This window comes from Nicotiana tomentosiformis, chromosome 1, assembly GCF_000390325.3.
Source record: "Nicotiana tomentosiformis chromosome 1, ASM39032v3, whole genome shotgun sequence".
NCBI classification, from domain to species: Eukaryota; Viridiplantae; Streptophyta; class Magnoliopsida; order Solanales; family Solanaceae; genus Nicotiana; species Nicotiana tomentosiformis.
In genome coordinates this window covers 117,739,092-117,763,845 of record NC_090812.1, presented here as the reverse complement: position 1 = coordinate 117,763,845, position 24,754 = coordinate 117,739,092, and the positions used below count along the sequence as shown (strand labels likewise).

General features: G+C 35.4%; 3 protein-coding genes across 8 annotated transcripts; 2 read left to right on the top strand and 1 right to left on the bottom strand.

Annotated features, from left to right (window-relative positions):
- Positions 1 to 4,548: 4,548 nt before the first annotated feature.
- Positions 4,549 to 8,540, top strand: LOC104103988 (ethylene-responsive transcription factor-like protein At4g13040). Of its 6 annotated transcripts, none has more exons than XM_009611964.4 (7): positions 4,549 to 4,787; positions 5,505 to 5,565; positions 5,766 to 5,896; positions 6,515 to 6,599; positions 7,611 to 7,785; positions 7,978 to 8,099; positions 8,179 to 8,540. In XM_009611964.4, the coding sequence occupies exons 2-7, from the start codon at positions 5,523 to 5,525 to the stop codon at positions 8,340 to 8,342; spliced, it is 720 nt and encodes a 239-aa protein (XP_009610259.1). In that variant the 5' UTR covers positions 4,549 to 4,787; positions 5,505 to 5,522; the 3' UTR covers positions 8,343 to 8,540. The 6 variants fall into 6 exon arrangements, with proteins under 6 accessions (XP_009610259.1, XP_009610255.1, XP_009610256.1 ...); XM_009611960.4 differs by having other exon boundaries at positions 4,553 to 4,787; positions 7,602 to 7,785; XM_009611961.4 differs by having other exon boundaries at positions 4,650 to 4,787; positions 5,473 to 5,565; positions 7,602 to 7,785.
- Positions 8,541 to 11,783: 3,243 nt separating this feature from the next.
- Positions 11,784 to 15,071, top strand: LOC104103987 (uncharacterized). The gene is made up of 4 exons (XM_009611959.3): positions 11,784 to 11,937; positions 12,059 to 12,172; positions 13,139 to 13,243; positions 14,516 to 15,071. Exons 1-4 carry the CDS (start codon positions 11,844 to 11,846, stop codon positions 14,767 to 14,769), a joined length of 567 nt encoding a protein of 188 aa, XP_009610254.1. The 5' UTR covers positions 11,784 to 11,843; the 3' UTR covers positions 14,770 to 15,071.
- Positions 15,072 to 16,029: 958 nt separating this feature from the next.
- Positions 16,030 to 22,555, bottom strand: LOC104103986 (transcriptional activator FHA1). The gene is made up of 3 exons (XM_009611958.4): positions 21,696 to 22,555; positions 19,184 to 19,341; positions 16,030 to 16,476 (listed from the first exon to the last, which is right to left on the bottom strand). The coding sequence occupies exons 1-3, from the start codon at positions 22,459 to 22,461 to the stop codon at positions 16,267 to 16,269; spliced, it is 1,134 nt and encodes a 377-aa protein (XP_009610253.1). The 5' UTR covers positions 22,462 to 22,555; the 3' UTR covers positions 16,030 to 16,266.
- Between the last annotated feature and the right edge of the window lie 2,199 nt (positions 22,556 to 24,754).

Sequence of the window (24,754 nt, the reverse complement as noted above, 5' to 3'; positions counted from 1 at the left end):
AGAGAAGGGAAAATATTTTTCAAAACTCTTTCTCAACCTTCCCCACCCTCACCAACCCACCCCACACCCCCACACCCACCCACCTAATCCCACCCCATGCCCTCCTCCCCACCCCCTCTCTTTTGTTTTTTTCAAGTTTCGATTTTTTTTCCGTCACCACCCACCCTACTAACCCCTCTCCCCGCAAAAACAAATTGTTACTTTTTTTTTTTAATTTTAAATTTCTATTTTTTCGTTTTTCTGCACCCCCACCCCCGCACAATTTTTTTTTAAAACTTTTTGTTTTGTAATTTTAAATTTCTATTTTTTATTTTTCTGCACCCCCTCCCCCTCCCCCCCAAAAAAAATATTTTTTTTTTATATTTTTAGTTTTAATTTTTTCATCTTTCGGTTTACATGTTCGAAATTTTACAAGTTCCAAAATTATGAGTTCGGAGGTTTATGTGTTTGAAAGTTTACGCGTATCAAACACCGAAAAATAAATAAAATTATTACTTATTTTTCAAAAAAAATATTTTCCATTATACCAAACATACCCACATTTATATCACCTTTTATTTTCAATTTCAGCCTAAGATGGTAGGTCTATTTTAATACTCCATTTAGTAGCATTTTCCCCCTGGTGCTAGACAGAACTTTGAAAGTACCTTCTCAAATTCGGAACTCCTATTGTTAGGGATTCAGATATCAGCCTCTAGAAAAGGCAAAATCATTATCCACCATTAGATTCGTTGTGAAGTACTACACATTGCCGTTTGAAATGCCATTAAACATCTCTTTATTTTGGGTGAAAATTATTTATATTTTCCAAATTTATTTTAAAAATCAAACTCATCCTTAACTTTTAACAATTATCATTCCCCTCTATCCATCCTATGCAATGTTTATTTTATCCATAATATTTTTAGTTCCCCACATATGTCGTACTTTTTTATATTATGTCTATAATATTTATTTTTAGATAGGTATTTTGTCTATAATTTAAATAATATTATATCATGTTGTATAATTTTATTTAAGTTCATTAACATTATAAATAGAATAATTATATTATAAATTTATTACTACTCTAACACAACTTTTTATGATTATTATTTTAAACGCGCGCGCGCGCGCGCGCACACACACACACACACATATATATATATATATATATATATATATATATATATTTGAGTTTTGATTGTTATTCATAGATTTTTTTCTAAATTATGATATAAATTTATGTAAAGTATAAATATATAAATTTTAAGAATTTTTATAAAATTCACCTCTATTCCCACTCATTATTATTTATGCACAACATAATTTACAAAGTTCTCACTCTCTTTTATTCTCAATTTTGTATATAAAATGAGTTTTGATTGTTATTAATAAAGTTATTGATACGAGAAAATTATTTATTGTAATTGTTTTAATTTCTTTTCATTCACTTGTTATTGATTGTCATTAACTTTTAGGCTTAATTATTACTTCTCACTTTTGTTTGTTTGTTTTAAAGATACTTAATATTTATTTGTCTATAGTAAATCCATAACATAAATTAAAATAAAAAATTATTATATTAAATAAATAATTAATAAATAAAAAAAATATGTAAAAATGACATTTAAAAAAAGCAAACTTTGATATCGAGGAGAATGATAGTTGGTCAAAATTTTGGAGGTTGAGTTCGATTTTATAAAGCAAACTTGAGGATGTAAATGATTTTTACTCCTTCATTTTCTTATAGAATATTTTTTGTTTTTGTTTTTCATCATGCGTCTTTGTGACCCGACTAGTTCGAATTCGAGCCGAAAAATCTCACTTTTGAAGAAAAGCTTTCTCTATTAAATGCCTCTTCATTCCAGTTCTCGACCTCTAATCAAGAATGAAAGAGTGCTTACCAATAAAGGTACTTATCGGGCGGATCAGAAGGATAATTACGCTTAACAGTTCAACTTAACGATTATCAGATTATAAATATAGTAATCCGCTAGCCATCCAATAAGATAAAGGGCGGATTGGTATCAGATTAATAATTATCGGACGGTTATCGGGTGTCTTATCGGCTAAACCAAATAGAATTTTTTTGAACAATCATTCAATCAATACCAAACAGTTTCAAATCAATACCAAATTTTTAATACCATCTAAGATCTAACCAAACAGTATTTTTTAATTGAAGAGTCTTCAAGACTACTCATACTGTCATACACGTATTAACCAAATTTTTAATACCATCAAGACTACTCACACACCGTATAGGGGTGGGGTGGATGAAATGGAGGTTAGCATCTGGAGTCCTGTGTGACAAGAAAGTGCCACCGCTACTCAAAGGTAAGTTTTATAGAGCAGTGGTTAGACTGACCATGTTGTATGAGGCTGAGTGTTGGCCAGTTAAGAACTCACATATCCAGAAGATGAAAGTAGCAGAAATGAGAATGTTAAGGGGTTGTGTGGGCACACTAGGATGGATAAGATTAGGAATGAAGATATTCAGGAGAAGGTGGGCGTGGCTCCCATTGATGACAAGATGCGGAAAACGAGGTTCAGATGATTCGGGCACGTACAGAGGAGAAGCTTGGATGCCCCGGTAAGGAGGTGCGAGCAGTTGGCATTGGTAGGTACGATGAGAGGTAGATGGCGGCCTAAGAAGTATTGGGGAGAGGTGATCAGGCGGGATATGACGCGACTTTAAATCTCCGAGGACATGGCACTCGATAGGAAGCTGTGGAGGTTGAGACTTAAGGTTGTAGGTTATGAGGTAGTTGAGCATATTTAGTCTACCAGTGTAAGGCTAGGCTGATAGGATTTAGTCTTAGATTGCTAGTGGTTAATATTGTGTTTACACTACTTTTCCGTTTCCATAGTGTCGGGCCTTATATATTGGTTATTATTTCTACTTTTCATCTATTTACTGGTTCTTGTGAGGTTGTTATTATTTCTATGAATAGTTTTTGTTGATGGTAGTGATATATTGTCTCTTTTCGTCTTCTTGAGGTGGGGGTCTATCGGAAACAACCTCTCTACCCCTTCGGGGTAGAGGTAAGGTCTGCGTATACACTATCCTCCCCAGAGCCCACTTGTGGGATTTTATTGGGTCATTGTTATTGTTGTAAGACTACTCATACAGACATACACATATTAATCATTGGGATTTCGATTTTTCGACTTCTCAGTTCTCAGTTCAAGAGAGAGACAAGACTGGCGACTTCTCTATCATTGAGAATTAGAAAATAGAAATTGAAAATTTAGCAATTTAGGGTTTCAATAGTACTTTATATACAAAAGGGTAAAAGTATAAATACAAAAATTCTTAACGGGTTAATGTTTTACTCAATAAGAAAATTGAGTAATTTGCCCCCAAACCGTTAAGCCGTTAATTATAAAATTTCAATCTATTCACCATCTATTACCTCGATAATCCAATACCAATAAGCTATTGATTCGATTCGATTAACGGTTTCGGTTCGATTTTGAACAGTTACTACGTACCACCCACCACGTCAAAGGATGGTATATTTTATTAACTATGTAGAGAGCAAGAGATTTCTATTACCCACTAAAGAAAATACTAATATCTTCTCTATTCTAATTTGTTTAATATTTTTCACTTATTGAAAGTTAGTTTGACCAACTTTAACTTTATAACAAATGATTGACTAAACTAATTCACTTTTAGATTAAATTTTGGATATCCAGAAATTCTATAACATAAGGTGCAACTTCATTAAATTAAACAAAATGGCAAGAATACGTTTTAAAATGTCAAAAATTCAGTTAGTTGAAATCATAAAAGACGAATGTGTCACAAGTACTTTGAAAAAGAGCTGAGTAGAAAAAAGTAATTCCCATACCTGCTCGGTGAAAAAGGAAAATTCTCCCGTAACGTTGATGTCTAGGAAAAGAAAGTTTTATATTTCAGAATCCACCTGTTGTTATTCAACCAAGCAACAGGGGTGCATTGGACCATCAACAAAGCCAATTTGCCTAGGTTGGATGAAAGTTCAGAATTTTAAAAAGCTAACTTTTTTTTTCTGGAATTAATTTACTAATTAAATGTTTTATAATACCCAAAACTTATGAAAAATTACTCGAGCCTAATCTACTACTCTCCTAATATCGCATTTCCTTTTCCTTTTCCCTTTCCCTTGAGGAAATAAGATTCTTTTTGGAACTTTTTCCAAAAAGATAAGAGGCTATAGATTAATGAAGGGTGTTCTGGTCATCACAATATGAATATATTGAAGATAGCAAACACCTTCCAAAGATTCACATGGGCAAAACAGTCATTTTAAGAATAGCTTAAGTACATATGTAGTATATAATTATGGAAGAAGTTTCAACTCTTTTATCTGTTTCTCTCTCTATATTAACTCTTTGTTTCTTTCTCTATCTACTACCCCCATCCCCACAACCCCACTACCCCAAAGCTAAGGGAGGAGGCCCTTTTTGCTTACCAGCAATAGCATCAGCACCACCCTCTCTACCCAAAACAAAGACAATAGCATAATGAGAGGAATAGTAGAAAGAAATAAAAACAAAAGGTGGTAGAGGTAGATAGATGCATGAGTGAGTAACAACAACAACTACTCCCTACAATTACAAACACAATCTCCACCTCTTTCTTTTCAGTTTTCTCTCTCTTTTTCTACCACCCACAGCCTCTTCTCTTTATGTATTCACCTTCTAGTCTTACCAAATTCTAGATTCCAAATTCTTGATTTCCCCCTCGGTTCCCACGCTAGCTTCACCAACCACTTTTCTTCTTCCTCTTACTGTACAATCTTGTTGTAGTTTTTAAGGTACTATATTGTTGTAACTGTTTCTTTTTGGTATTTGTTGACTAATTATAGTTTAACATGTGGGAAGTGGGAAAATTTGTTGTAATGAGATTTTGTGACTGCCTCGGTCATTGTGTTTTGGATGATAGAGGACAAATGATACTCTTTTACATGTGGGAGGTTTTTTCATATTCTCTTGTTCTAATTATGTTGATGTTTGTAGTGTTGGAAAGTTGGTTCTTGGGTTCTTTGTTCTTCTGTTTTCTCCACAAAAAGGTGGTAGGTTGGTGAGAGTTGACTTAGTCTACAAGCAGAGACATAACCTTATCTTCCAAAAGGGATTGTGTATATCTGTAGATTCTCATTCAAATCTATTTTTGCTTTATGGAAATATTATCTTCAATGCCTGCTAGATGAATCACTAATCACCTTTTTACTTTTGTTCTGGGCTTGTGAAAGCTGCGAACTTGGGCGTTCATGGTTTTCTTTTTTGTCTGTTGTCACCTTTGTCTTGTCGCTTGGATTCTTTATACCTTTCATAAAATGTGAAATTTCCCCAGGGTGACGATTTTTTGTCTGTACCCAATTAGTATTAAGCTTAGCCATAGGTATTGTTGTGGAAGTAATCACCCCCCCAAAATTCCTCTTCTAAATTCCTGTTGTTGGAATTCCGCTTTCTCATTGCAGTATACATCTGATTATGCAGTCTTCTTCTCTTAAATTGTCACTCTGCTGTAGGCATAAATTTGGCGAGCTATGGTGAGCATCCGAAGGCGTAAGCTGTTAGGACTTTGTTCTGGTATGGAAAGTTAGTGCATCTTTGTTGATTATATCCATTTAAGTTGGATAGACCTGTAGTTTCTATAGTTTGTAAATATACTTGTCAATTTTTCCATCTACTGTGAACTAGAATGCCTTCACTCTCGGGTGAATTTACTTAAGAAGTTCTGCAATACCTTTGGAACTTTTTTGTTTTTTGATATCCAAATGATTATGAAGGACGAAGCTCGTTCTTGGTCCCACTTCCAAAGTTCTCTGAGAATGGACACATTGCCGAAAATTGTTTCCTGAACAACAAATCCACAAGTGTCCATCCAATGCCGTCAACTGATATTGATGAGTCAAAAGAGGTAAGAACAGTTTATTGATGCTCGTATATTGCATAAGCATGAATGTCTAGATTTACTGGATTCTGTTTCTAGAATAAAGGCTCGTCATAATTCTGTTTCTAGTATATTGCATAAGCATGAATGAGATTTAAATGGATACTCGACCATGTTTGTTGCTCCTTTAACACTTTCTATGGACTTACCTGCATTGTCTACTAGAACTGATAACATTCTGACTATCATAAAATATAAGTTAATTGGAATGATGAGAAAAAAGCAGATGAAAAGGAAAGAAAGACAAATAACTATCAAAGTGTTCATCCCCTTATTTCTATGCCTATGCAGCAGTCCTCTTTTAATGATTATCGAGAGGGAGATCCGCAGCTTTCTTTTGTCAGCTTGGTAGTTTGGTTATCTGGTACCTGTAAATGAAGTCAAATCTTTTAATTTCTGGGGTTCTGTCCAGCTTTATTTGAATTAAATGTTCTCTTTCCAGTTGATAGGATGTTAATTCACAAAGGATCATGTGGAATCTTCTGCCTGACCCACTGAATTAATTTTTTTTCTTCTTCTTATAAACACTAAAGTATTTTTGCAGGCATTTTTTATATCCTAATCTATTGTTTCAATGCTCTATAGAAAACTGCTGTAAAGGTTGTTCCTGGATCATCAAAAGGTCATGCCTCTGGCTCCTTGATTGAGCAAACCGCCCAACAATTTCCAGGTTTATTCTTATATACTAATGATGATGTTGATTCACCTTGTTGCCTGTTATTCTATCTCATTATGTAATTGTATATTTTACTGATGTTTATAATACAGCAAAGTTAAATATGTCCATTCTGGTGTCTTCTACATGACTGCACGTAATTATTCAGCCCAGCATTTGGTTTAGCTGACTTTAAAAATATTGTTGCTTCTGAAACAAAGTTCTTAGCTCATCGCAACTGATGGACAATATGGTGCTTTACAAAGCCCTTTGAGAGCCGGTAGTTCATTAAGAACAGGTCTAAAGGAGAAAGCTAGGTAGATAAGAATAAAAAAAGGCAGAAACCTGGGGGTGGGAGTGGGGGTGGGGGTGGAGGGACAGATTGTTAAAATATTGATGAGGACAGACAGGAGCATCATGTAAAGGTACTTGAAGAATTTTCTGAAGTATATTAGAATTAAACATGATAAGTAATTTAACATTGCCATGAAGCAAGCGTCTGCTGCAGACAAAAGCTCAACGACATGAAGCACATACATGGACGATATCCTTTTTCTACTTATGTGTGATTCCTCTGCTTCTATACTTTTAAAATACAAAACAAGGAACCATCTTGAATAATTAATTAGCTTCGTCTGCTTCATCAAGCTTTTTCAAAAGCCATATGTTGCTATTGTATCTAGTTCATATTTTTGTTTAGCAACTTGTGCTGATATTATTTCATGTTTGTGGGATATGTCCCTTGAAACATAGCTGCTTGCTATCATCAGCATATCATCGAAAAGTTCCATCAAATGATGAGTTGCTCCATTTTGCTCTTTACATGAATGAACTTGTGAATTAGCTGGATGGTATTTGGATACTCCTACTTTAAACTAACGGTTCTTGACTTGTCCGGAAGATCCTCTAGTTCCATAAATCCTAGTGCAAGAATATTCAAATTGAGCATTTTGTAGGGAATCTCTTGTATCTATAGAAGTGCCACTTGTATTCCTTTAAATAACATTTGTGCATTAGTTATTCCAGAAGTTAAACGCAGAAAGCGACACAGGAGGAAGCACTTTGAAAACCAAGAACCATGTCTCATGAGAGGTGTCTACTTTAAGAATATGAAATGGCAAGCTGCAATAAAAGTTGATAAGAAACAAATCCACTTGGGTACAGTTGGCACTCAAGAAGAAGCTGCTAGACTGTATGACAGGTATCATACTGCTCGCAAATTTATTTCTCTTGACCTTTGTTAAGTTGCTCCTCCTACTATGTGATGTTAAAAATTTCCAAATGTGTGATAACCTCATAACTTACAGGATCCTTGTTTAGTTCTATTGCAATTTGATTCTTGGATGGAAACTTAAAATGGACGGAGTTTTTCTTTTTCCTTTTAAATTTGTAGGGCTGCTTTTATGTGTGGGAGGGAACCGAATTTTGAAATCTCAGAGGAGGAGAAGCAGGAACTAAGACAATTCAAATGGGATGAATTTTTAGCATTTACGCGCTCCGCAATTACTAATAAGAGTAAAGTTCCACTACTTTCCTAGTCTTTGTAGCAGTTCTTAGTGGGCTATAGTACTAAACAGATAAAATATTTTTGCAGAAACTCGAAGACGAAGTGGGGCTGGTTCACGGAGGAAATCTGAGCCTTTAACTTCAACACCGAATAGTGAGGAGGAGGAGGAAGAGGAGGAGGAGGGAGGGGAGCCAGAAAGCAATGGTTTTTCAGCCTCTGAAGATATAGAACAAGACATATCGTTCTCTTGATCCTGTCTCCCTCCTTTCTCTGCTGAAAGAAATAGTGCTAATGATTTTATTAAGCTGTCCAGCCACGTACTAATTAGAACTCCATGACTCTTATCATTCGTATAGATTTATTTACACACAAGTATAGGTGCCCCTATTAGGGCAATATGATGATATGTCTTCCTATTGTTTAAGGTAATTGAGTTTGATTACTATGCATATCTTGAGATGTATTGTCATGCTTGATGAAGTGGGGACTTTGACAAATGGAAGCAACGTTGATTAGCATTTCTAGCTTACGTATAAATGGAACACAGAAGGGAAATAAAGAAATTTTGGTCATATAAGTATGACGAGGGGATCGATTAAGTAGGTTGACAGTTAACATAAAACAATCAAGGTTTTGATGATCGATTTATAAGCATGATATCATGAAGTCCTCCAAATATGTCAAAAGATGATGAGATACTATCATACAAATGCCTTTTTAATGTTTGCAAAGGAGGATAGAATTAAAAGATGTGTGGAGGGAAGGCAGTTGCAATTTCCTTGGATGGCAATGTTAACATCATATGGGCCAGTTTCTGTTGGAATAAAATTTAGACAAAGCAAATAAGTTTCCACGTTATACTGCAAATGACTTTGCCAAATTCTTGGATTGACTGCCCTCATCAGCTGGTCTATCATTGAGCAATGACTACTTTTCACTAGCAACTTTAATTGTGAAAGTCTTTCTGATTGGACATTTATTTTCAGCCACTCAAGTCCTTGTGTCCAAAAAAGATAGCGATGTGTGATATTTTTCGTGAGATTTGAATGTTGCACCTAAGTGGTATAATGTGAAAGTGTAATCACTTGGCCGCAATTACAATCTTTCGTTGAGTCTAACTTAGGCTGTTAACATATGCAAGTATTTCATATTGTTAAAAATGGTTTCATCTTAAAGATCACAAGGCGCTGTTTTATTTGCATATTCATGAAAACGAAATAGGAAAATAGGTAGATTGCTCTAGACAAAGGTTGATGTAAAGAAAAGAAATAATTATCCAAGATTTAAAAAACAAAAACTTTTTATCCCTTTTTTCCGACATAGTTAGTAGGAGTGCAAAGAAAGCCTGAAGTGCATGGTAAGACAGTTTAATTCGCACTTATGGTGAGAGCCCTTTTATTGTTTGTTTCAGGAAATTAATTGAATTTTATATCTTACAATACTTGGTTTCCACTGGAATTGGATAAAGCTCATGAAGAGTTATAAAAAGAGATTGCTCAAATTTCGTTTTCATCTGATACCATAACAAATAAACGCTCCATAAAATAGTGCATATAATATATTGAGTTTGTTCTTTAAAATCTGATAGTAACATTGCTGGATTGTCCTCGGGACAAGTGGGAAATGTTTAATCTTCTAACCACCTTCCAAAACTGAGAAAATATATCATTCCTAGCCCTCAAGAGGATGTTTTGAATTTTTGTCCCCGCTTGCCCTTTGGACGGAATTTCAAGTTTAATAAGTATTATCCCTAGCTAGCCCCATGGGCAATACTAACTTTGACCTTGAAGTCCTGCTCATAGGGCAAACGGGGGTCAAAAGTTAAAGACCACCTCAAAAATGGGTAGCCAATTCCGAAAAGAATGAACAACACGCAAGCCCAATAAATCTACAAGGCCGAGATTATAGGACGAGAATTTGGCGTAGAAATGACACCAGATAACCACTCTAAAGGTCTGTTATTTAGGAATTAACCAGTGCATCCTGAGTTTCAGTTTTTCAGTTTAAAATTTCAAGACAAAAATGTCCTGAAGTTAAGATTTTTAGTTTAAAATTTCAGGACAAAATAAGTGCTGGCTAATCACTACATAGCATCCATGAGAATGACTATCTATGCAATTGCCCCGAATTTGGCATGGCATGTAGGTCCAACTTGGCATAAAAAAGTCTACGTTTTAGCATTTGGCATATGGTAGCCTAAAGTTATTCTCTCTCTTCTAATGGTTCAACCATCATCCTAAAAATAAGTTCTGTCAAAATTATTTTCCTTAAAAATAGAAAAAAATATTTAAAACTCTCTCTCTCTCTCTCTCTCTCTCTTTGTGTTTCGGCCCTTCTTCGAACCCCGCGCATAGTGAAAGCTTAGTGCATCGGGCTGCCCTTTTTTTTCTCTCTCTTCTTTCATATCAACCATCATCCTAGAAATTAGGCTCCATATTCGAAAAATTTCCCAAATTTTTTTAGTTTTTAATATGTATATCCAAATATATATAATGTAATAAAAAGTATATTATTTGTATATTACAGTGTGTAACATAATAATAATAATAATAATGTGTATATCAAAATTTTATTTTCCTTCTTTGTATAACACATTTCAGATTGAAACTCAAGTTTCAAGACGACTCCACCTGTGTATCCCTCCCATTGTATCCTGTGTATATCCCCATGTACATCAGTGGATTTCAGTCACACCCACTCATTCGATCCAACAAAAAAAATAGAAGAAAAATAAAGTTGAACACTATTTTTTCATATTTTCTTTCTTAGTTTTTGCTTCTGATTTTCTTTGAGGAGAGATCAACCATATCTTTTTATCCCATTGATTTTGTGCATAATATGCAATAATTTTTGCTAAATCAAGAGAGAGAAAAAGATAGAGATAGAAAAAGAAATATAAGGAGAGAAAGGAAGAGGGAAATGAAAAAGACACGTAGAGAGAATAAATTGGAAGTAGGTTTTTTCAGATTTGGCTATATAATGCCAATTTCTTTAGGGCTGCCTTTGCCAACATAATTTAAGGTCAATAATTTGCCAATTCCTCTTATATATTGTTACCCGGTGTCAATTTTCCTGGAGAAATTCAAAAATAGTCAGATTTACAAGTGGTCATTCAAAAATAGCCACACTTTCAAAAGCAATCGAAATTTAGCCACTTTTTATGTAAAGATAAATCTGAACGAAAACACTGTTCAAAATCCGAAAAATACTCCAATATATTATATATTATACTGGATTTCCAACATAAGTATACTGGAACTCCAGCATATTATACTGGAGTTCCAGTATAAGTATACTGGAACTCTACCATAATATAATGGAGTTCCAGCATAAGTATACTAGAACTCCAGCAAAATATACTAGAGTTCCAGCAAAGTATACCGGTACAGTATAATATGTTAAAAGTTCATATACGGGTGCTCGAATCTCCAGTACATTATGCTGGAACTTTCTGCGTGTTGGAGTTCCAGCATAATATGCTGGAAGTTCATACACAGGTGCACCGAACTCCAGTATATTATGCTGGATCAGTCTCTGTTGCAATAAAATAGTGGCTATATTTTAATAATTTGGCAAACACTGGCTATTTTTGAATGACCAGTCCGAAAACTGGCTAACCGGTGCTATTTTTACCAATTTCCCTCAATTGGGCCCAGTTCTTATAGTCCAAAACAAAGCTTGGTCAAACAGTCCACATCTCACTTCGAATTCAAGTCCTCTACTAGAATGTTCAAAAGAAGCCATTGAATCACATGGCTTCGGCTTCGAATGACAAGCCACTTGATGAAGTTTCTTCTTCATTACTAAATTGGAAAGAAAGGATTCTTATACCGACTCTACTAGCAGGTAATTTTAGCAACTCCCTGATTTCAATCATATACCTTGTAGGAGTATTAAATTTTTTAGCATGTATAAGTTTGTTGATCAGAACTTTAATTCTTCTTAAACCCCTTTTTGGTATTATTAGGGGTGGCAGGTGGAGGAGCTGGTCTGGTATCAAAGCATCGGAAAGTTCATGGCTTAGCTAACATTTCTGCAACATATGCTACTAATTTTGCTATTGTTACTGCCTCTTATTGCGGTAATTGAATTTTCCAGGCTATGAAATGATTAATTCTTCCACTTTGTTCTAGTATTTGCTAATTAAATCTTCGGACAGTCTAGAGGCCCACTGTTGCAGACTCGAACTATATGTAGTGACATAGAATAATATTAAGAAGTGCATCCACTGCTCACACCCTTTTCATAAATGGCTTGGTGTGGTGGAATGAATGTGATTTCTCCATTCTTTTTCAGAGGTCTCGCGTTTGAGCCCTAGGAATGGAGAAATTCCTGGTAGAAAGTACTTCTCCTTGAATGAGCCCTATGCAATAGGTACTAGATACCGGATGGTATTACCCCCAAAAAAACATAATTGAAAGACTGACAATGCTGCTACTGTTGCACTAAATTTCTGCTTCATATGTCAACAATTCTTTCCATTGTTGATTCTGGAATCAGTGCTTGTTGGGAAATGGCGGTAATGGGGTTATCTGAAAAACTAGTGGCCTCTTAAAAAAAATCTAGCCGGACATTTGGTGGTTTTAATTAACTCTTGCCCTTGTATCGGTGTCCTAATCATCCTTCAATCCATGGGATATCTTCCAAATGCTTCTGTTCAATTGCTTTTCATCATGGCAGCTTATTCCGCATCAAGTTACTTCACATCATTTGTGCTTTCTAGCTTCCTTCCAAATTTTTTTGCAAGGACACTCAACCTAGTAAATTTTTAAAATGATCAGCTTTAAACTACAGTACTTATTGCGTTTAAAAAGAAAAGAATCACATGGGTCAATTGTAGTCAACAGAGTGAAGGTAGCCAAGACACTAGATCTTCTGCTGCTCTGTCCATATAAGACTGGAGACTGAGCCTAACATATGCTTCTTTATTTGAACTTGAACTCTTTTTATATTCACTGCATTTGAGTAGAAAGGTGCCTTATGGTCGATGGTGTTGAAAAGAATGAATACTGAGCTTAACATATTTGCTCGTTTCATTCTATGGTAGGTGCTCGTGAGCTTGTAAGAGTAAGTAGAATTGGAAGGCCTGATGATTTGCTAAACTCAGCAATAGGAGGTTTTGGCAGTGGTGCTATTCTTGGACGCCTGCAAGGTCAGATTTACATCTCTCTCTGTCTCTCTTTCCGTGTGCATCTATCTTAGTAGTTCCTGAGCAAAAGTAGGCTACTGTAAACATTAACTCAAGATTTGGTCCATTCTTTTCAATGCTGTTAATCTCACAAGATCATGTTTTTACCTATGAAAAAAGAAAAAGAAAAAGAAAAAAAACTTGTTCAGTTGTTAAACTGTCATTGTAATTGTAGTCTAATTGAAGTAGCCGGTACTCAGATTTTCCATCAACATGGTTTTTGCTTGTTGAAGCCAAACAAGAGCGGCTAAACTTGCATAATTTATAGTAACTTGATTTCCTACATTGTCCATTCGAGCGGAAGTTCCAAATTCAGGTGACTGTTTAACGAGAAGTGGTTCTTTGAATAACAAGAGGTTTGTGTCTTTTTAAAGATGACCTCATTAGAGGTTATGGATACTTGTTCAATGGCTTTCATTTTCAACTACTTCATGAATCCAAGCATCACTTTAAGTACGCTAAAGATGTTTTTCTAGTACCAACTCTGTTCAGGACTAGTACCAATAACTGAGGGACGCATTTCCATTTGCCCTAATTTGTTTCTAAAACAGTTGTTCTATGCATCCTTCTCAAGAAACAGTTGTTCTATGCAATCAGTGTTAACATCTTTGTAATGTCAATTCAAATATTTGTGCTCCATGTGTGTTCTTACCTAGGTGGGGATCCTGCTTTAACATAAGTACTAGGCTATTATGTAATGATGAAGGCGCTTATGCAAACAACCACACTGCTAGTGAAGTTGTTACTACCTAGTAAAAAGCTTCATTCATTTCAAGATTTGGCATATGCTTGTGCAAAGAGCCCATCGATGCTAGAAAATTGAAGTCTAAAATCTTGAAAAGGCTATAAATGGTTCATCTTTGGTATTTTTTGTTTGTCAATCATTGATTTGAAGTGACAAAACCCAATGCTGATCTGAAACTTTGTGCATTTCCCTTTTACTCCTATTTGTTCCAGTTTGCTGCTCTTTCAATGTGAAAGTGAAAGTTCTGCTACCCAGTATCTGATTTCATTTTTCATCACTACCTTTTTTCCATGGTGATGCCACTAATTAAAATTCCTTTGTGTTTGGAAGCAATTTGAAATTTGAAAATGGAATGACAGCCTTCATCTATGGGTTCTGATTTCTTAATCTATGATATCCTATACCTTTGTCTCAAAGACATGTTATTCATCATGTTTGATGTTTATGAACCCGATAACTGGCTTACCTGTTCTTTTCGATGAAATTGTCAGGTGGTCAACTTGGTGCTGTTCGTTATTCAGTCATTTTTGCAGTTGCTGGAACGACAGTTGATTATGCTACCATCAAAATAAAACCAGTCTTGAGAAGCTTCTATAACTCTATTGTCAATAGGAAAGATGATTGGTTAAAATTGCCTGAGTGGTCGCCAATCAAAGTGCTTGATGAGGAAGCTCTTGCAGCAAAACGTGCTCGGGAAGAGCAACTATACACAAGTGTCCACAATCTGAACAAGGAGGAGTCTTGATATTTAAGTACCTTTTTGCAAGAAGCGCCACCAAAAGTTGAGAAGGAAAGGTTCTGCTTCCGCTTCCATGCCCTTCAGCTTTAAGACGAGCAGAAAATTCAAGCATTTACCGGGTATTCAACATTTCAAGTGCCTCCTGAATTTCACTGTGGTAAAGGGGTGAAACTTCGAATTCGTGTGCCCTGCATATTTACTAATGCTATGGATATGGCAATTATTCTTCTCTTATACCATAATTTCTTTGTAATACAATCGACATTTTGTTTACTTTTGAGTTATCAAACTCGACTACACTTATAGCATGTTTGGCCAAGCTGGAAATAGCTGTTTATTTTGAGAAGTGCTTTTCGAAAAAGTACTTTCGGAGAGAAGCAGTTTGTGTTTGGCTAATCAATCTGAAAAGCACTTTTGAGCAATAATTTGTGTTTGGCTAAGCTTTTCAAAGAGTGCTTTTAAGTATCAAATTACGAACAAGGACATGAAAAGATTTACTTAATAGTTAATATTATATGAATAAATAAATAATCTCAAATATTTATTATTAAAGATAATAATTAATTTTTTTATTTTATTTAAGTAAAACATGAAAATAAAATTTAAAAGTACTTTAATTCTTTCAAGATGATTTAAATATATCAAAATATTATTTAATAAATATAAAAACATTCATCTCAAAAGTCACCATATATTAGAAAGTTATCCTAAAAATAAAGAAATATTTATACATTAGGAGAGTTCAATAATATAATCTCTAATTCTAAGTATTAGGTTTAAAATAAGTAAGGTTATATTGATATATATACCATATTTTGCTAAGGGTATTTTTAGTAAGAAGAAAAGTCAAAACTGTTTCTGATTCTGGGGAGAAGCTACTTTTTTCTGTATCTCTAAAACTGCTTCTGCTTCTTCCCAAAAGCTTTTTTTTTCCAAAATAGCTTGGCAAGTTAAGAAAAAAAGTGCTTTTTGAGAAAAAAAGAAGCAGCACTTTTTGGGTGGGGAGAAGCTTGGCCAAACAGGCTTTAGTAAATGAACGTTTTGAGTACAATGCTTAAGTTTTTGAGCAAGGAACCATTTATTGTAATTGTCAAAAATCATACTCACTGTTGGATTATGTTGATGATCATGCATTAATCATCTGCGCTTCTTTCATTTGTCTCATACCACATTACCAACCAAATTTATTTCATTTATTTCGTACTAATGATACCCCATGTGCTTTGAATTGAGCTTCTAGGGAGAGGGGTTAGAGGGCAAGAATAATTGAGGAAATCTGAAACTCATTTCATTGTGTAATGCAATGATCATCTTTCTTGTCAAAAGATACAAGAAATGTGCTGCAATAGTAAATTGAGACCTACAAACAGCAGTAACCACAAGTGCATGTCATCGACAAATTTGATCTCCAGTATCGAAATTCACAGCGATGTTTCAGGTCTCATATTTCACACCCTACTTAAAGCTAAATTACAACTAAATGGCTAAAGTTCTTATAAGCTCTCACGAAAGCAGCGAGACAAGAGAAACAAACTCCAAAGTCACCCGTCCCTTGGACCGCGTATTGATGACAAAATGCTCCGGGTATTTTCTTAAAAGCATCAGCAATCCATACCATGGCTTTGATTTGGCTTCAGGGCTAGGATAATCCTCAGATGTTAAATATCTCCTCACACGACTATGATGCCAGGTATTGCCGTAGTGTTCCACCAACTACAAAAGCAAAAGCTTGTCATCAGCCAAAACTCCAACTCTAACAACTTAAAAAATCTACGCTGTCTAACAAAAAGCTGAGCAGGAGCAAAATTTTCCCACAACAACCATGAACATGAAGCAGGAAATGATATTTGATACAGGATCGAAAGACAATACAGTACTCTATGGGATCTGTTTAGAGAGAAGACAAAATGCAGTCAATTGTCAACAAAGTAGAACAGCAACTTCACCCATAATTAAGCAAAACCTCGCCAAGGTTATAAAGAATGAAGGCATGCTCTTTTCTTTTCAAAATAAAAAGATGTAACAGAAAATTCTACATTATCTACAGTGCATGCTAATTTTAAAGTGAAAGTTCACCACTGCATGTCTAACACGCAAAGTAACCATAACATTATTAATCGTCAGAGACTCCTGACTAGGTATAAGATCTTCATCTGTGTTTAATCAAAGCCCAATTAGGTAAATGGCTTTAAAGGCTTAATAATCAAGTAGGAAATATGGAGTAAGGTCAATATATGAGAACTTGGTGTGGAATTCTATCAGTGGTGCTCGGTTCAGGAGAATGGTCTTGATGATTGCACCATGTACAGGGGAATCAGAAAAGGTTTCAACATTTTTGCAAATATTGCTGCTTTAGAAAGGGAAGGGATTCACGAGAAACAGAATCTACTTTTGACCATGATAATGGCCTTTGAGATTGAGCTTCCTGCTAATATAATTTTGATGGATAAAGATGTAACTTGTGAGTGGAAAAACATCATTTTCAACCCTAATTTATAGAAAGGACTTGCAGGTTGAGGAGGTGGTACCTATGCTGAATCTCTTCAATCCTAATTCCTAAAAATCCTCTCAACATTAATCTTAGGGGAAATGATGTGTTAAGCTGGTTATGGACTGCTGACATGTTTTTGGTCATGTTGTACAATAACCAGTAGAGATGGCAATGGGACGGTGCACGTGCAGGGCGGGGCGGGTGTGGGGCGGTGCAGGTTTAGACAAATGCGGGTGCGGGGCGGGGAGGGTCAAAATAATTTTTTTAAAAATCCGTGGGGTGCGGGTGCGGGTTTGTGACTTTGTAGTTTGTACTAATTCTCTTCAGCCTTTGCTGTTCCCCTCTCGGCTCCACCTCTAAAGACAGAAGCCTGAAGCTCTCTTTCAGTGATAGAATGCAGAAGATTCAAATCCTTTATATAGAAATCAAATCATATTAAGTCTTGAAATTGTTCTATCACCTAAACCTGTAGAGTTAACTTCACAGAAATTAATACATTAAGAATTTAATTTGGTTAATTATGTTACTTAAATTTAGCTTCCGATTTCGGTGAAAACTTTCAAGTTTTCTGTTTATCTTTCTTGCAAATAGTAACAAAATCCAGCTTTAATTCACAAATACTTAAGTGAATTATAAAGCAAAAAAGAAAACCCAAATATCAAAGATATTGTTATTAATGTTCAGTCTTAGTGTTTAGCTTCTGTATGCTTATCTAAATAATTGCTTAACGTTAAAAGGGAAAAATTTTGATTGACAAATTTAAAAAGGGGGGGTTGAAATTTTGCAGGTTAAGGCATAACCCGCCCCGCACCACTTGCCATTCCTAATAACCAGCTGGTTAAGAATACAGAGGTGACAGAATTTCCATGGAACATCATCTAAGAGCTATATTCTAAGTAGACAAATTTTTCATAGGAAGCTGTCTTGGATGCCCCTCTTATGGGGACAGGTCTCAGAGTCACCCTCATTAACTGCTGTACCTTGTGTCGAAGATGCATCAGAACTGCATCGGTTTGCCGGCCCCTTGTGTCTGTGGTGGGTGTCCAATGGACCATGCCCCACTCCATAAGAGTTGTTGTTGGCTTTGAAAAGGCTATGTTGCACAGACTCTTCAAAATTCCTGTCGCACCAATGTCGACACGACATGGGTGTGGGTGTGGGATCCACACCGGATCTGGTCAACTTACCTTGGGTGCTTTGACTACATCTATGACCGTGAAGTATATGATTGATTTGGTATTCGGTTTGATATTTGGGTTTATGCCAATAATATATCTCCCTCCGTTTCAATTTAGATGATACACTTTCCTTATTAGCCTGTTCCAAAAAGAATGACACATTTCTATAATTGAACTTTAAACTTTTCATTTTATCCATTGTATCCTTAATGAAAAGCTTTTATAACCACACAAATGTCATGGCCCCACAAAGTGTTTACCCCTTAAGCTTTTAGGACCACAAGTTTCAAAAGTCTCCCTCTTTTTTCTTAAACTCCGTGCCGAGTCAAACTACCTCATCTAAATTGAAAGGAAGGGAGTATATAGTTATGTAAAGTATGAGAGTGCTTTGCTATTACACAAGATATCTTATGAATAAAATATTAGGTGTTTATAAAGAATTAAAGTTTATTAGTTTTAGTTCAATAGCTTTAATTAATCGAGATATATACCATATATGTCGTAATATGCATTTATTGGCCGTTACCCCGCACCTTATCCGCACTCGTATCCATACCCTCGAATTCTAAATTTATGTGATGAAGAATCCGACCTCTAAATCCGCACCCCTATCGAATATGATGTCATTACATCCATTAGAGGCAGAAGGGTTCCACCTCTTCACAAAATCAAAGTGCAAACAAACAATATAGTCTTCACTTAATAACAAATTGGTATTTCTGTGACAAAAGATGTATAATATTGAAGTTACCTCAGCATGAAGCTTCTCCATTGGCATCCATTCTCCCGGACCACAGAGGTCTGAAAGCACATTTGCCACAGATGATACAACATCCTTTTCTTCTAACTGCATGAGCTGTTGATTGTCAGCATCTCTGTCAACACGTGATCTTCCCTCTATCTTCTTATCTGCAAGACGTTTTAGGCCAAACAAGTTCCATGACGCAGATACTAAGTTCCATGATTCAGATACTAAGTTCCATTTAATGGGTATAAGCTTTACAGCTTCTACTAAGGAAACCATAGAAGCATGAAAATCTAGCAGAGTACAACTGTATAACATGGAATGGAATTAGCTTTTGGTTTGATATCTCCTGAAACAAATCTCCTGCTTTGATAAGAAATGTACGAGTAAAGAGTAATATTCGATTTCTAGGGTTAGCTTTGCATTATCATGACAACCGACTCCTCTCCAAAGAATGATAGAGGAACAGTGCATCCTGAATGAGCTTTCCCGAACCAATAAAGAAAAGAGTTATATGAATACTATATCAGATCGTGTAATTCAAGGAAATAGATTACTGCCTCTTATTCATTCAAAAGTTCCAAGTGCTCATCCTATATTGCATCCTCATATAGCATAAAATGTATCAACTATTTATTGTTCTTATTGTTATAGCGGTATATTTGTCCATACATATTAGCTATGATGATAGTGAGTGCATGTCAAGTGCCCTAAGAAGTTTACATGCCTCATAGCAAAGGTGGGATGTGAGAAGGAGCTGACAGGACTAGCGGCGGGGGAGAGGGTCGTAAGTAGCACAGATATAGATGAAAGGGGTGGCATGACGTCTACTCATCTAGATGCTAAAGACAACCTTTAAAGAAACAGTATTACGAGGTTAAATCGAAAATAGAGGTTGATATAAAAAAACTCAAATACAGAGGTTGACATCAGGGAGGTCTACATGGTTTCATAATTTGGCAGAACATTCCAAGTATTTTATTTTTCTAAACTGAACGGAAGGTTCATTTAGTTTTGGTAAATCATATGGGAGTTCTAAGTAAGATACCCTTGCTTTTCAAATATACAAATTCTGAGCCAACCTTGCTGTAATCTTCTATTAAGTATATAAGATTTAAGATGGTTGAGGATTCTGAGTTTCCGAGTTCAAAAATCAGGTTAACAGGAAACAAGAGACCTCAAACCTGGCTTTGATATAAGTTATAATGCAAAACCCATATGCTAGAAAGGAGAGCTCTTGAAAACCAATAAAAAAAAATTCCGCTATGGTGGTGTACGGGCTAACTTGCACACACCTCGACTATACTTGCTACCTCTCACCAACACAGGTACCGGGCAACTCTACCTGACAAGGCTTAGGTGGGTGGGAAGAAATCACCTAGTATTTTTTGTCTTAGTTGAGATTTGAACCTTGATCTCCAACGTATGCACCCACTTTATTAACCATTAGGCCACTCCATTGGGTGCAATCAAAGCCAATAATCAATAGAGACAGAATTAACTTCATAAACTGATAAACTAAGATTTCACTCATGATAGGGAACATATTTGGTAACTTTCACCCAAAAAAACCCTAAAGCACTAAATCAGACAAGTGAAGATGAGCCAACCAAGAGTTGGTGTGTTCAAGTTGCCAAGGTGGCAGAGTGGAGCAAGTGCTACTGTTGACTTTTTGACAAAGGGTTATCACTGGATGGGAGGGTTCAGGGGGTTCGAGTCTAACATATCAAAAAAGAAAATAAGAAATAACACCAAATCAAAACCAGTTAACAGGGCGGTTCTTGGAAATAGAAGGCAAACAGAAAAATGTCTTTTACGGTATATGATCATTGATGAAGCTTTGATTCCTAAAAAGCCTGAACAGCGCAGGATACAAGGGATTTTCATATGCGTTATACCAATCCTATCAAGTTGCTTTCCCTGTCATGATCACATGATGCCACTATCATACTCTCAACACTAAAGACCAAATTTCATAAACAAAGTCATTAATAACACCAGCAAACTAATAAGTCTGTCGATTTCATGTGTAAGCATAAAAACTGTCAAACCTAATCTCTACATCTCTTTGCTCCACTCCGGGTACTATTACCAAGGGTCTACTAAAAATATTAGAGCATATTTACATACATTAAACTTCCATCTGCAGTAACTAAATCCATAGAACTAACCATTACCATATAAGGACTGAAAGAAAATCTCTTCTGCGTCGATTCAATAAGACTATAGTAATTCAACAAGCAAGAACACCCCCTATACACAAAATCTCTTCTAGAGAAACACAGTTCACCGAACAGCAGAAAATCTCAAATAGCCACTTATAGAGCCAATAAAGACATCCAATAAAGATGAGTCTTTAACTTGTTAATCCTTCACAAGCAACACAAATCCTTTGTGGCAATTCTCAATCATAGTTAACAAATAAGGCATTCATATATATCGTCTAAGTCGATAAATTAACAGTCAAGAACGTATTTTTATTGAAAAGAAACACCATGAAACTGATAAAACTACTCACCTAAATGCCCAGAAATAGTAGCCTTCCCGCCGGAACCATACCCATAACCACCACCACCCTCAATGCCATCCCCTCTCCTCATCTTCTTAGCTCCAGAACCATCTTCCCCGCCGTCATCATCATCATACTCCTCCTCATAATACTCCCTCCCTCTTAACAAACCCTTTTTCCCTACCCCACCACCATAACCCACAGCCGGCGGCAAAGGCACATGTTGCTGCTGATGAGGATGATGGGGGCCCACAATAGGAGAGCCCCCAACTGGATAATTTACACTGACATGATGTCTACTAGGCCCAATCGGCCCACCTAAGATACTCCGAATTGGAAGAAGAAAATAAAACTCCTTATCTCCGATCTGAAGTAAATCCTGCGAATCGAGTTTTACAGGAGGGTTACCGGGAAGATGGAGCACACCTTCAACGAAACAGCCGTTTTTGCCTAACACTTCGAGGGCAAAACGACGCCGTTGGAAGTCGTAGAAGATGCGTGCGTGGTGGCGAGAGATGTTCATTCCGCCGCCGAGGGAAGATAAGTCAACGTCGACCGTTGACTTCTTGGAGTTACGGCCGAGGATTATGGAGTATGTCTGCATGTAATACTCGAAATCTTCGCCTTGTAGCTTCGCGAATCCTGCTTCCACATCGCTTCCGCTGCTACTTCCCATTTCATAGGGCAAATAAGGTTTTGTGGTTAATCTATTTGTGGAATATAGAGGAGAGTGGAATGGGAAGAAGAGGGAGAATCGGAGTTCTGAGCATTGCATACATGAAAAGGGAAAGAGGAAAGGTGGAGTGTGGATTAGGACTTGGGATTTCCTATCCCGAATATGTTAAACCTTGGGGCAAATGGCAATTGCTTATTTTTGGCAAAAATTGTAATTTAGTCATCTTTTTCTAGAACAATAAGAAAAAGGAATTCCTAATCTTGTCATCATATTTTAAGTCATGTCAATACATTAACTTCGAATCCAATATGCATTAGGAGTATTCTTGTCTTGTCAAAATTTCATAGAAACTTATAGCACTAATAACATTAATCATTTATAATAATATTAAAGTGAAGTGAGATGAGATTAAATTGAGCACATGAAAACTAAATGAACTCCTATTTGCTTGAGGCGTGACAGGTTGTTGTTGTCGTCGTCATCTCTATAGAATTGCTCATTTGATTACTTAGCTGGATGCAAGATAATTAATAAAAATAGCTCCTTTCAAATGTAAGAGAAAAAGTTAAGAGCGAACACCTCTACTATCTCTATTCATGTATTAATAAGGAAGCATGTAAGTCTAAATTTTTATTTGTGTCTCAAATTATTGAATGTTTAAATTTGCTTGATCTTGAGAATATAAAATAAATGTGGTGATCTGGAGTAAAAATATCTTCAATAGTTCCAAATTAGAGACACCGAAGCCACAAGAATTACAAATCAATGTTCAATTTTACACTCGTTAATACAATAAATACACTTACTTTCAAACTAGTTTTAAGATTACACCGAAACTCGGACGATGAACTTAAGAATGTCGTGAAGACATGATGTGTTGCTCACAAGATCACTCTTTGTTGTTAAGTCTGCTTGTTGTTTGGTTCATATAATGGAAAGCGGAAGAGAAATGAGAAGAAAAGTCAACTGTTTTGCTCCTTCTGTGTGAAATATTTATAGTTTTATTTAAATTGTTTTGGTACAAATTAAAAAGAAACAAAAGTGATAGGAGTATATTTTATTACGTTCATCTTGTTTAGGATGGACCGAAAAAGGATAACAAGCTGAATGCCCAATTCCTCTCTTTACCACTTAGTTATGTTTTTTCATATATATATATATACACACATTCCCCTAAAAAAGCTCACAAACCACAATTAGTATTTTCAATTAAGGAATTAAGTTACACCATTCTCTATTTTATTCTCTCCTTCTTCTACTACTGCCTCCCTCCCTATTCTTAGTAGTTGATATTAAGATAAAATTTTGGAATTTGTCTTAACATATTGGAACATCAAAATAAGATCCACCTCCGGATTAAAGTTTTTTCGTAAGCTCCTTTTCGAATGGACATTAATGCACTTTTGATTTCACTATGAGGAAATAAAAGCCTCGCCTCTAGTACAGGTATGCTTGTGAAATACACACCCTTGAGTATATATTTAAGTCACTAAAAACTTCACCTAAAGAGAGAAGTTTTTATTTCTGAATATCTATGGCCAAATTGGGGAATAATCAAGACAAGGGTACAACCTGGTAGGACAAGTTTAATACAACTTTCTTATAACATTCATATAAAATTAATAAAACTACAAACATAATACAACTAAAACAATTTTTTATACAATATTAATACAATTTTGATATATATCAATAATTTTATATAAAAAGAGAGTATTTATTTAGCTTAAATACAAATTTCATATAACGATTTATACAATATACAACTTGTTTTCAACTTTCATACAACATTGAAACAAAGAAAATACAACTACAACATAATACAACTTTAATACAATCTGCATACAAATTTCATATAATTACAATACAATTTTAATACAATTTCTATGTATATTATATGTCATGTATTTCTTCTTCTTCTTCTTCTTCAAAACCCAGCCAAAATCAAATCTAATCTTCACCAGATACCCTCAAAATTCAGATATAAACCTCAAAGAATATTTTCAGTCGTTTGCAACAATACCCAATCTAAAAATATAATATTTTTTGAAAACCTAAATTCGAATTCAAAGCTTCAAAACTTTTTAATGACTGTCAATGGTGGAGAGTCCAATACCTTCAAAATTGATTGATTTATAATTTCAATTCGCACAGCAACTGTGCAACATAGAAGGAAATTGCTAAGTTAAAACTCCATAGTCAAACGATTGAAATCCATTGATGAATTCCCTCAAGAAAAAAAGATAAAGGAGATGAGAAAAGAGAGAGAAGCAAAGAAGATCAAATGAAGAAAAATAGGGTTGAGGAAAGTAAGAGAGAGAGACGGAAAAATTAGATACGCTATTTGTGTAGGAGATAACTAATATGCCCTATTCAATTTCTAATATCAACG

What these genes read in the sequence shown, in the direction of transcription:
- LOC104103988 (XM_009611960.4), top strand. Translation starts at nt 5,523, where the DNA reads ATGGTGAGCATCCGAAGGCGTAAGCTGTTAGGACTTTGTTCTG. An exon ending in GCTGTTAGGACTTTGTTCTG is followed by an intron (nt 5,566 to 5,765) that starts GTATGGAAAGTT and finishes ATGATTATGAAG; the next exon opens with GACGAAGCTCGTTCTTGGTC. An exon ending in ATATTGATGAGTCAAAAGAG is followed by an intron (nt 5,897 to 6,514) that starts GTAAGAACAGTT and finishes AATGCTCTATAG; the next exon opens with AAAACTGCTGTAAAGGTTGT.
- LOC104103987 (XM_009611959.3), top strand. Translation starts at nt 11,844, where the DNA reads ATGGCTTCGGCTTCGAATGACAAGCCACTTGATGAAGTTTCTTCTTCA. An exon ending in TGTTACTGCCTCTTATTGCG is followed by an intron (nt 12,173 to 13,138) that starts GTAATTGAATTT and finishes ATTCTATGGTAG; the next exon opens with GTGCTCGTGAGCTTGTAAGA. An exon ending in TATTCTTGGACGCCTGCAAG is followed by an intron (nt 13,244 to 14,515) that starts GTCAGATTTACA and finishes TGAAATTGTCAG; the next exon opens with GTGGTCAACTTGGTGCTGTT.
- LOC104103986 (XM_009611958.4), bottom strand. Translation starts at nt 22,461, where the DNA reads ATGCAATGCTCAGAACTCCGATTCTCCCTCTTCTTCCCATTCCACTCT. An exon ending in TACTATTTCTGGGCATTTAG is followed by an intron (nt 19,342 to 21,695) that starts GTGAGTAGTTTT and finishes AACGTCTTGCAG; the next exon opens with ATAAGAAGATAGAGGGAAGA. An exon ending in TGGAGAAGCTTCATGCTGAG is followed by an intron (nt 16,477 to 19,183) that starts GTAACTTCAATA and finishes TTGCTTTTGTAG; the next exon opens with TTGGTGGAACACTACGGCAA.